General features: G+C 37.4%; 1 protein-coding gene across 2 annotated transcripts in view; it reads right to left on the bottom strand.

The window, feature by feature from the left end:
- Window positions 1–50: 50 nt before the first annotated feature.
- The window catches only part of NDP (norrin cystine knot growth factor NDP), a 50,663-nt gene continuing 37,512 nt past the window's right edge, over window positions 51–13,201 (bottom strand). For both annotated transcript variants that reach the window (XM_072399134.1, XM_072399126.1), the window contains one exon: window positions 51–694. In XM_072399134.1, coding sequence (XP_072255235.1) covers window positions 467–694 — 228 coding nt within the window. In that variant the 3' untranslated portion in view covers window positions 51–466. The remainder of the gene's footprint in view (window positions 695–13,201) is intronic.

Raw genomic sequence — 13,201 nt, 5'->3', positions numbered from 1 at the left:
TATATATATATATATACATACATACTGTTTTTTTGACAAAGGGTCTGAAATATTTTTAAATAATGTTTTTATTGTTTGTCAGATCATTGTTCTACCATTCTGCCATAAATCTGCCATTCAAGTTTTCCACTCACCCATAATTTTGAATGATCATAAAACAGGGAATGAACAGTTTAAAAAATACATAAAAGAATACTCTACAGTATAATGACACTTAGTGAGCACATCATAATCTGTCTTCCATAAAGTCCAATCCAGAAAAGTAGATCAATCTACTAAATCATAAACACCTCGAAAAAATGCAAACTGCCCACTTGTTTTATTCCAGACTGACAAAATTATGTGTGTTGCTTATATTTAATTCAATTAATAATTTCAACAAACAATAAAAATATATTTTACATATTATCAGTACTGTCTGTCCATCTTTACAGTTTTCCCATCCAGTTGTCCTTGGAATAAGTCTCTAGGAATTGCATTCTTCGCAGTGACAAGAGAGAATATAACGGTATGTGGCTGTAAGACGAAGGCCTCCAGAGCAGCGCAGTCGAATTGCTTTTAACTTGGAAGTCTGAGGTCTGCAGCAATGGCACGTGGAGCGAAAGGGCTGCTTTAAAACAGTGCTGAAGGAGACGAGAGGGTCAGAGCGGGATGTTTGACTGCAGCGCCCTTCACAACGAGCAAGTAGCACCATCTGCAGGAAGAGAAAGATCATATATCATGTTTGAATCTAAACAGACAGGAGGTAAATAAATCAGCAAAAAAACTTTAATAGAAATATATTCTTCAATCACCACAAAGGATTTAAATCCACTTTTTACAGACTAAATGGCCTTTAAAACACGGATTTTACACGGATAGGTTCTAAAAATCATTGGTTTTTTTTGAGAATATTTGCTCATCTTGAAGTTCCTCTTTAAAGGGCAATCCTACTTTTCATTGCTAGAAAGACTCCTTAAACCCTCTCTAACAAAAGTTAAAGCTACCTTATTGCAGTGCTCTGCTCTTTACAAAGCCATTATTTTTCCCTACCATTAACAGACTTCTTTCATAAGTGACAATGCTCATTTACTGTATGTATATATGGACCAGCAGCATCGCCCTTTATACTGTCATTTAAAACCAATACACCTGCAAGCTTCACCAGAAATGAAGGTTTGGTAAATGCCATGCATCATGAATTATTTGCCCCCACAATATCTTCTATTACTGAGGAATAATACAAGGAGCTTCCATGTTCCCAGGGGCTGCACCATTAACATATTTCCAGACTACTACATGTCAGACTAGTTCAGGTTACTAGAAAAACTTCCATGTTACTAGGCTACCTGATAGTACCAGAGAGGCCACCGTTTTATCTGACCGCTACATGTTACCACAGACAACATGTTACCTGACAACTACATGGTACCAAAGAGACTGCCATAATACCAGACATCTACATGGTACCAAAGAGACTGCCATGTTATCAAACATCTACATGGCACCAAAGAGACTGCCATGTTATCAAACATCTACATGGCACCAAAGAGACTGCCATGTCAAAGAGACTGCCATGTTATCAAACATCTACATGGCACCAAAGAGACTGCCATGTTATCAAACATCTACATGGCACCAAAGAGACTGCCATGTTACCAAACATCTACATGGCACCAAAGAGACTCCCATGTTATCAAACATCTACATGGCACCAAGGAGACTGCCATGTTACCAGACAACTACACATTACAAAAAAGACTGCCATGTTACCAGAGAAGTTGCCATGCTACCAGAGACCTACATGTTATCAAAGAATGTGCCATATTAAAAGACTATATGTTACCAGGGCATTGAAAAGATATTTGAGATATGAGATAAGATATGAGAAGGATTTTCAAAACACTAGTCCAATGCTGACAGGAGAAAAGAGCTATGCTAAAGCACTAATATTATTTTTCCAGTGATCACTTTAGAACAGGGGTCGGCAAACTTTTATGGCCACTAGACCATTTCAGGGGAGGACGTGAGCACACTAGGCCCGCCCACAACCAGGGAATGCCCCCTGAAGTGAAATCCCTCTCCTCCCTATGCATTGCAGATGAGAGGGATTTTCCTTCAGAGAGAGTTCCCTATTTCAACAACGGCCGCGATAAATAGGGGAGCCACAGAAAGGAGGCGGCATCGGAGCTCCAGTGGCTCCGGCTCCAGTAGTTTCTAATGCCCCCGGATCGGCCAGAGGGCGATAGGACGGAACAAACCACCGGCTAGGCCGTATCTGGCCTAAAGGACAGAGTTTGCCGACCCTTGCCTTAGAACAAGTTACCATACACATAATAGTTACTGAATTAAAAACATTTTTAACAATTAAACAAGTTTAAAATATACACCATTCACCATCTAAATTTCTTTTAAAAAAACAAGAAAGTTAAAACATCCACGAAAGCTTTCTTCTTATGCCAAATACCCTCTTAATAAAAAAATGATTTAGGAAATGTTTCCTAAACACAGTAACTTAGAATAACAGTGTGGAAACTAGATCATAAGAATTACGTAGAATCCTTATTTTTGTAAATGGATCTCAATTACGTTATTTTATGCTTGGACTTGTGTTCAGACCATATGGGTATGTCAAAATCATTGTAAAACATGTTCAGATAACACAAATGTTATAAGAACTGGACAAAGGGATAAAAAAGTAGCATAATACAAATAGCAGTACAACAAGTGAGTTACAAAAATTGACAATTATAACCAATGGCTCTGCTAGTTATACTGTCTTTTCCTATTTGTATGCTTGCAAGATAGTGTAAGATAATAAAGAACTCTGTAATATTCACATTAAATATGTGGATAGGTGTCCCAAAATGCCACCTAGCAAGTGGGTTCCAATGTGATTTTTTTTGTGACATTTTTTGTGATGATTTTTAGAAAAACACAAAGCAAATGGAAATACAAATTATTTAATTTTATTAAAACTACATATTACTAATAACAGTTTCTTGGACAATAAATGTTAAACTTTTCTAATCAATGTATGTTCTATTTCTGTCAGGGGAAGATAATGTTCCAGGAAGCAATTTTCATTAAAAAAGGGCTTGTCCTATGGAAAACTGTGCACCACCTTCACATATCTTATTAATAGTGGAAAAAAAAGATATGAATTTCAAACAGAACAGCAAAGGCTATATCAATTTGAATCATATGATTTCTTGACTCGTCCTATGTTTTGGTTCATTGGGATATTTTAATGATAACATATATCTATCCACTCTTGCTTATGGCAGGAAATGTCACACCTTAATTAATTGCACACACTATGATTTTAAACTTAACTATGTGTGTGCTGTATATTTCAATACATCATCAAATAATGTCAGGCTGCAGGACTTTTGGGGAGAATGACAAGCCTCTAAACATTTCGGGCTAGCAACAATGCTAAGTGCAGATACCTGTGCAGTATGTTAAAAGTTAGAAATCCCCTCATATAAAACCTCCATGTGAAGCACCTGGGACAACAACAAATTTAGATGTGTAATAACATGAAAAATACAAATTGTGTATGCTAAACAATATATACATTTCTAACTTTTTCTATAGTTTTACTTTAAGGCAAAAGCTACCATGGTGAGTACCTGTTTATAAACCAAAACTTCAGCTGTCTTGTTGACAGTGTGTCTTGGGGGGTGGCGAGATTTAGTTTGCCAGTTGGGGGGAAATCTGTTAAATCATGGGAGTATGCAGAAGACTCAAGTAAAGTAATCAAGAATATCTAAAGAGACCCTGGATGGCTTTGTTCCAACAAAACAAATGAAAAAAAGAAAACAAAAATAGACAATAGTGATGTAAGGGTGGGTGAAAGGAACCACAGAACACAGCGCTGGAGCAGGCATCCAACACAACCCAAAGCATGTTGAATGTGAAGATTTTTCAGACAGCTTTTGAACATTCTTTGAATGGGCACCAGGACAGGTAAATATGAAGGATATTGTTTTACAAGAGCATATAGCCCATGGTATCTTTGTATTCATAAGGAATCTATTACCTTCTTAGGCTGAAATTGAATCTTAACAATTTTGTTCAAATTTTTTCCCATGTAATATAATCTTCTACAAGCAAAGAGCTTGCACTGCTTATCGAAAATAAATCCACAGGCCATCAGTACAAAGTATTCTGAAGTCATAATTTATCCTTCCCTAAAGACTAATTGCACTACTTTATTACTATCTTTGAAGAATCTCGGCAACATTTTGCTATTAATTAACCAAGTCCAGTGAAGACCCTGGAACTATGGATTGAAGAATAACTCTTTTTACAGAAGGCTTTAATAGAGGAACAGATATTAACAGGATTTAAACTCACAAAAAGGGTTTTAACAACAGGCTAAGGTACAGTGACAGACAAATACTGTAAGGAGAAAAGAATATTGACTTTGTTAAGAAGCCAGTTAAAAAAAGTGGAGAACAGAATTTGTTAATTTGAAGTGTTTGAGTCTCAAGTTTTTGAAAGCTGACAGCCAATTTTGTTTCCTGGTGAACAAGCTTCCTAAGTGTCAAATGGAGTGGAGAATACTACAGGGTGATTACCACTAAATAAATTTGGCAGACAACACTGTAAATGTAAGTGGCAATCTTTTCAGCTAGGTATTACTTTTAAATCGGACCAACAGTAAAACTTGTGTTATTGGTATATAAGCAAGACCATTTTTTCTGGTGGTTAGCCTATATTCCCTATTCTATATTAAAGAACCCTAGGACATGTTCACACTGGATGCCTTTGTGGACATTGCATTTGCAAGCTTCTGGCACCTACGTAGCATTCCTAGTTAATACAAGTCATAAGCTCTTCTGGTAGCAGAGGGAGAACATTGAAAAGGAAAGCAACCTCCAAGGTGCAGAAAAATGTGAACCATTGGTTCTTTACATCATGGAGCATTTAACAAGTATGAGGAATGTAAGTCCTAAATATATATAGGACCTTAATAGTATCTCAGCTGTGAACCACTGAAGCAAGGAGGCTTTAGATAGTCATCATAAGTTAATGACTCAACACAACTCAACATTCTTCACATTTTGATAAACAGGCCCTTATGATGTCACTGTGAAGTTGTAACTTGAAGAATATGTGCCTTTTCCGTGATACCCTGGTGACCTCAAAACCACATAAAATGGCCCCTCCACCACTGCTATACACATTTGCCCCCACACTGCTATACACATTTTTAGATAAGCCAACTTGTCATCTTTCTGTGTCATTTTGGTGCTTTTAGCTGCTTTAGTTACTGTTTGGAGTCCAGAACAAACTACCACATTTGTAATCTTTATTGACACCAATCGTATTCAGATTTGGGGCATTCAAAATCCAGATTGTACCAGTTTAATAAAATTGAGGACAATTAAACTGATGAAAATTCTAGCATTGCTAATCCTGATCTGGCTATTCGTTAACTGATTTAAATACCTCTTTGTAGAATATAATAAGTAGTTGTCTAGGACTGGGCCACAATTGATTTGAATGTGGTACAGACCACCCCTGATTGTAAATGTCATTGGTTTATGCGCAATCTATTCACCTCTATTTGAAAAGGTTAATGCTGTACAATCCCAAACAATAATTTACACAGCTGCTCAGAGTCAGTAATTAACATGGCAACCTTTGTTACATCTTTTCCTCAGTAATGTTTGTTTTAAACTGTTCTGGGGATTCCATATAAACCCACAAAGCCAATACATTGCAATTGTCTCATTTTAGCTTTTACAAAAACACTAATCCTTTGATATAGTGGAACAAGGATACTTACAATCAGTGGCCTAAAGAGGATTTTGTAGGACTTAAAAGTAAGTATAAGTGTCTGCTTTACAAATGTTTAAAGTTTTACTGGAGGAGAGCTGGATGTGTATGACAAAACTAATTATTATACATCAGTATTAGATTACTGATTTCATGAAATAAACTGCTGTTTTACAAATTAGCTCCAGCCTAAGACAATATTCTTCATGGCTGAACGGTTTTGCACTCTAGCTATGGGATTTAATTAGGAATTTTCTACCTCTTCTTGTTTCCTAAGAAGTGATTGTTTCTGAACAACTTTAATTCTTTAATGGTAAGTATGGTAATGAGGGGTTGATTTGCAGCAGACTGTTTGTGTTATGACTTTTTATTATATTCTCATTAAAAATGCACTTGACCTGGTTTGCACTGCTTCTGAAGTGACAATAATTGTCCAAATTAAATATCATTGCTAGCCTACAAATCACAACCTACATTCTTACAGAGCACCTTGTATCAATGTCCTCTCTCTGCCCAGGCTAAGAATAAAGCCTGTCCTGATGATAAACCTCAACTGAAAAATGGAATTTTTTATGCTCCTTTAGGTGTCACAAGCAAAACAAAGGAGCAGGGTTTAATCTCAATTTAGGTAGGAGTGGATGCCCCATGTACATCCGAGACCTAGAACCCAAGAGGTTCCATATGAGCACAGGGACTGATGTGAGAACTAAGCGCTGTACTTGTTGACTTTACCATGTGCTTACAATTCAGCACTATTGTTAACTTAGAAATGTTTAAAATGGAATTTAAGTCCATTTTTGTTGATTTTCTTGCATACAGGCTTCTTTAAACATAAGAAACAGTGTCCATTGCTTCTGTCGCTACCTGTCTGCCTTTTAGAAATTAGTTCTGCCAAGTTAAACTGAGCCACGCATGTATAGCTCAGTGTACAGTCATTGCATACCTAGCATGCATAGTAGTTACTTTATCATGACCAGGTCTATGAAGACAGCCTAAGACTGAACCTAAAAGAGGGCTGTGTGGAGCTGAAAGCACTGGAGATCTCTGTGTGCATGGTGATTGCAATGCTTGAGGATTCTTTTTGGCAGGTTACACTGCCACAGTATGAAAATTAAGTATACATAAAGGTCAGTTCTACTTTTTCGGTATTCTAAAGATGAAAAAGATTCATTTCTTCCTAGATTCTTGGGTTTCTGATGTTGTATACTTTTGTAATAGTTTTAACCTGGGACAAAGCAGTGCTGCTTTTACTCGAGGCTTACACATAATATAAAGTCTTGCAAGAGAAATTACTCAAGAGTTGCAAACATATAGTGATCCACTTTTGATTCTGTGATCAAATATATTGGACTTGGTTAAAATAAATCTAAATGTGTTCTCATGGTTTTCAGAAGCAAAAGTTCCTTCTAGAACACAAAACCAAACAGGCAGTTTGTGAAAGTGGCCACCATTCTCTGACCAGCATGGTAAAATCCTTTCAGGAGCAAATGTTTATGTTTCCTTATAAGTACTGCCATTTCAAATCCTCCTGCAACCTTTTAATTACATTTAAATCAAGGCTTTAAAAGGCCAATCCATGATCCTTTGTTTCGTTTTGGGCCATACTTTTGTGGGGTTGCCAATGCGCTTCAGATCATTTATGTGATAATAAATTTGTTGCTAGGTCAATTTTAACTGTGAAAATGAACTCACACTCTCATCAAGCACACTTTGATATGATGCAGAATTTATACTTGACTGGATGACTGCAAGCACTCATATCATGTGTTAGGCTTCACAGTTGCTGTCTTTGGTTTGCACCAAACATGTCTACTGTTGTAGCCAAGCAACTCGATGTTTGACTTTTCAGTCCATGGCACATTGTTTTAAAAGTTCTTGTGTTTATGTCAAATAGCACACAGTAATCTAGCTCTAATAGACTTTAAGACAGCACATGCTCTTTCCTAGCACACCCCATATGCTATTTAAATAGGTGCAATCTCTTCAAAATTGTGGATGCTGACACATGGACATCAAACATTAGAACAGTTTACCTGCACTCCAGTAGTGTAATTTTTGGGGTTCTTGGAAGCTTTGTAGCATGGGATAGTTTGTTCTTAAGCTGAATTGGCTGGGATGGCCAGTGGACACATTGGGCAGTCCTAGCCAGAAGTTTTTTGAAAATGACATTTATTTTCCTGAATTTACAGTGGCATGATTGATTTACATCTATCTTTTAAAATCCCTTACTGGGCTCAAAGACATTCCAGGCTTCTTTCTAAGGGAATTACAGAACTCTGTATATCTTGTCACAGTGACAAACCACAGATAGAATAGCAAACACCAGACCCTAGATATCTAAGGTTTTAATAGGAAATGTTCCCTAGTGCAAACTCCCCAAAGAGGCCCTAATCTGGAACACCTTGTTTTAATTTTAATACGTTGGAAGTGGTGGAAATGTACTTACTTTTTTTTACACCAAGTCAGTTTTGTATGTTCAGTATGTTCAAGTATATCACATATTATCTGAAGATACTGTTTAAATAGGAATCTAATGTTTGCATGTTCAAAAATAATGAAAAGGGTTATCAAGCTCCATTAGAGAAGCTGAATGACTCTACAATAGGTCCCCTTAAAGCACTAGTATGGTTGAGGATACATAGATATTATCACAATAAGCCCCAAGAATCAAAACACTTTATGCTCATAGAAGATTGGAGGAAGAACATGAATGTAGAAGAGGTTGAATGTGATATGAGTACCTTCCAGGAGGTTTGTACGTGGGATGAGCCTTTTTTTTTTATTTTTGTGAATAATATTTAAATAAGAAACTGAAAAATACTCAGTGGTATTACTAAACATCATTTAGAAACAGTTAGACTGTATACAGAACATATGTAGGTTAACACCATGCTGCATTTGCAACTTCAGGACTTTACTTATTTGTTTAGCATTTGACTTTAAAAGTTCTTTAGGACACCACAGTAAATAATGGCTATTCCTGTCTTGAGTTTGTTGTAGGCACTTCTACGCAGGAACAAATTTTATATTCTTTGGTGTCACGCAGTGCTTATGCTGTTTACCAACCCAATTCCAGAACTCAAACAGTTGAATGCTGTTTTGACCCTAGGGCAGGCAGCACAATATAGAACCATGTAATTATCTGAAGTATGAGTATTATCTCTTCTGCAGAGGGTGGTAGTGGTGTGTATGGGTGGGGTAAATAGGTATGATGGGGCAGTTACATTTTCAGAGTATGGTGGACATTTTCCAATAAATTTAATGAAGCAGATGTTTGTTTGTCCTTTACCATACCAGAAATGACTTAACTTCAAAGTTAAGTCAAATGAATATGTTTTAGAAACATTTCACATCACAGTTTATGCATTTACACACCTTTCTTTCCACCAAGGCCTCTTTTCATATAGTAAACAGAATTCCTGAGATTGAACTATGGGAAGAGACTGTACATCTGCATTTGGTTATATGTTAACTTTAATTTTATCAATTTGTGGTGTGTCACAATCGTTTTTAAAATGATTTTGATACACAAAATGTGGATTCATTTGGTCAACAGATGTTAATAGTAAATATCAGCCTAAATAATACTGTGAGCCAAAATATTCTTGAGCATACATCAAAGTCGGTCACTAACATTTTATTACTCTGTGATTTCTAGCTGTGTGATTAAGCTGAAGTTTAAGATAACACCTAACATTATAATAATTTATTGCACAAATACAGCCATGAGAAATGCTGCCTTATAGAAGACAGTGTTAAGTTAATTCAGAAATATATAATTAGACCTTACCACACTTTAGAGTTTTTACACTTGAAGAAAAATTGCATTTCTGGTGCAAATTCTTTAGCTGTCATTGTCCTTGCAGTGTCCAAAACACAGGGGTTTAGCTATGCCCTACACAAGTGGTCCCCAACCTTTTGCTCGTCGCGGACCACTAAATGCATGGACTCCGGACCGTGCATGCACGGTCAGCCATGTGTCACTTAAAAGGAGAAGAAACTGCCCCCCAGAGTGACGTCATGATGCCAGAACCCGCCCACTCAGACCTGCGATGGGAGAGTGGGCAGGTTGTGTCCAGAGACACAATCCACCCACAGCCCTGAGCCTGCGCTGTCTCTGGGAGACACGGTCCGAAGCTCGAGCTGATGTGCCCCCCCCCCCAAGCCGGATCCTTGTCTTGATCCCACTGGTGGTTGCACTGGCCAGAGACGCGGCCCACCTGTTAGACAGCTGCAGCCCACTAGTGGCCATGGACCAGGGGATAAGGACATCTGCCCTACACTACCCAAAATAAAAGAAAATTTTGGCCATTCATATACATAAAAGAGTATCTTAACCCAATTAAAATGCAGTCCTATGATGCTTTTGTGTACTTTTACAAGACTTTTTTTTTCCTGTATTTACACCTAAAGGTATATTTATAAGGTCTTCACCCATCATGTTTTTTGTTTTGGTATGTTCAATTCCGCAATTAGTGCTCTCTTCAAAGCTTATCAAAACCAAGGCTCATTCTGCACGCTAGAAGCCTAATATCAATATTTACAGCAGTTATAATAATTATTTGTATTCCTTCTCTGTGCATTCTAATGAAAAAATGGCCAATCATGGCCAATATGATAGGTAAAGAATTTATAGCTAGACCCCCTAAAGTACCAGTAACATGCTTCCTGTCCTAGAGTGACAACTCCAACTCATTAAACGTCATCTAAGGAGAAATTGTATCAGCGTCAGGCTAAGTGTAAACTGTTGAAATACCTGAACCCTTTTCTAAAACACATAACAAAAATCAGATTCTTCTTCACCAGCCATTCTAAGCTAGTGTTTCCTGCAATATCAGGGTCCTTTAGAGGTTCTTGGGAGTTCTTCATTCTGTGGCTGATTACAATTTGATGTTGCCTGCATAGTTCTGGGGCCAATGCCATCAGCCAGCTGAATGATTCCAATTATGTTTTTAGTCTGTTTATAGAGGTGATATTCTAAGTATTACAGGTATTCTGGAGGAAGCAATCTTTCCCCTTGACACCAATTTAGGAAGCTTTTTTCCCCAATAACCCCCTTAAAATGAATTAAATCCTATTAGGTACACCAGTATATAAACAATGAGAAAATTCCAGCCATACTTATTTTATATGACAGTCATATTCATGATTCCCTAAACAAATTTTAGTTGACAAAATACATGTATTAAAATATTCTATATCATAAAATGTTGGCAATTTTACATAGCACTCTATTTTGATTAAAATATAGTCAAACATAATATCTTCTGCATGATACTGAACTGTAATTGTAACTCCATAATATATCTCTTAAAAAAACATTTTTACCATTATCTGTGCTTTAATATTTATTATAGGCAAGGCTCTACTGCTGTTTTGCTCTAAACATCCACTTTTTCTGTGCTTGCACACAAGCAGGTAGGGTGCATATGAGTTGTCAATTATTGTTTGTGTGAGTGGGGCTAGGGAATGGCAGGTCTTTGTGCTGCCTATGTATGTAGCAACCTCTAGTCATGGCTGGAAACATGCATATGAGGATGGTTATGTTGGGACCTCAGGGACTCACTGAAAGTCAGTATAGCACCCTCAATATAGAAATTAAAACCATATTTCTAAAAAGGAATATACAGCAAAATACCTCAAGTATGCAAGAAAATATACATTTTACTAGGAGGGCCTAATAACACTTTACCCTTATGCCTCGTTGAAGACTGAAAGCATTCTGTTACTTCACAGCTAGGCTGGATTTCATTGATTGCACACATATCCTTACTGATTATGGACTGTTTAAAGTGTACCTAAACTCAGAATTTTCACTTTACATAAAAGGGTAGAGAATCCTTTTATGTAAAAAAAAAAATGGTGCACCACTGCCCCCTAATACTCAGCCGCCTAGGCGGTCAAGAAAGAATGGGAGCGCAAAGCCTACTGGAATACCTACGTCAGGCATCCCAAGAGGCTCTTGGGCCCTCCTTCTGTGGGCGTGCGCATCCCAGGCTTGCCCAGAAGGAGCCTTTTTTCTGCAGTGAGATCGGCAAATTTTTTTTTTATCCTGCGTCACGCGATCTCGCTCCTGGCTTGGGTGATGTAGGATGAAGAACCCGGAAGAGAAGATGAAGATAGCGGAGCCTGGAGCGCTGAGTCTGGGACAAATGCGGAGATGACGCAGCACCCGATGCCGGATCCCCCGGGAGTCATTGGACTGCCCTGCGGGATTAAAGGTAAGTGTGTTTTGTTTTTTGAGTTTTGAGTATAGGTCCCCTTTAAGTCCTTATCCGACCAGAAAAAAGTCCCAATTTAAAAAATGATAATCATATGTATCAGGTTTAAACATAAAATATTCTACTAGCAGTCAATCCTTCTCCCCATCAGTTCAAAATTTTACTTAGCTTGGGAGATGTGCTATACTTTACTGCTTCTGGACCTAAGCAAGTCTAGACCATTTGGTATTTCAGTGTCAGTCTTTCAAAGATCTCTATTTTGTGTATGTGTAAGTTGTACAATCTCTATTGTACTTTAAAATCAATAAAGAAATTAACTTTAGTCCACAGTTCCAGTTGTATTGTTGCCCATAGGGCCCTGGGGTTCAACAAGCTGTGGAGCAGTGTGGCATAAAAAGTCGTGAGATCATGTGAACAGAAAAAATAATCTGTGTTTAAAGAAACAGACAGATAAGAAAGTCCACCATGCATCTTTACTAAAGAAATATAGGTTTTTCACTTGACAAAGTGAGAACTAAGCTCTGTGAATATGATGGTATTTACCTTGGCATTACCCTATCACGTAAAAGAGGCACGATTGGATTCATGAAGTCACCAGCGCTTCACCTCATTCACTAAGCTTACCGAACTATTTTTGAAAGGAAACAATTCACTTTAATGAGTGGAGAATCTATTATACTTTAGTAAAAACCCATTTGTATCTGCCTAATATTACATCACATTTCTAACACCATTTCCTAAGTACGAGTGGTTGCAAAAGATGTTACATTTAATTTGAAAGTACAATTATTCTTAAGCTGTATTTATGTATGGTATTTACCTGTAACCCCCACCCCTTTTTGTAAAATTAAAAAAACATTGAGTGGTTGGCACATTGGCATCCTAAAGGTGATGTCAGCATTCCCAGCAGACGCAAAGGTGTCATGCAAGTAGTTCCTTTCAAGCCCCGGCAGCTACATTTAGAATTATGGATAAGCTGGGTTCTGGTTTAGAAAGGCACTGAAGTTCAGGACAAGCAGGTAATCATCATTTTCTATAGGAGGTCAGCAAGTTGAAAACAGTAAACCCCCAGAAATAAATATCACATCAGAACTTCCTTCTCTTTATATCAAAAGAAGCCTAAAGCAGGCAGTTACATCTTAGAAGGTCAAATTTAGGTCAGAAGGAGATTAACTGGAGGTCAAATGCATTTGTGATTGAAATGGGAATGA

This window comes from Pyxicephalus adspersus, chromosome 1, assembly GCF_032062135.1.
Source record: "Pyxicephalus adspersus chromosome 1, UCB_Pads_2.0, whole genome shotgun sequence".
Taxonomy (NCBI): Eukaryota; Metazoa; Chordata; class Amphibia; order Anura; family Pyxicephalidae; genus Pyxicephalus; species Pyxicephalus adspersus.
Note: the sequence above shows the minus strand (reverse complement) of the source record. Positions and strands in the feature narration are given on the sequence as shown.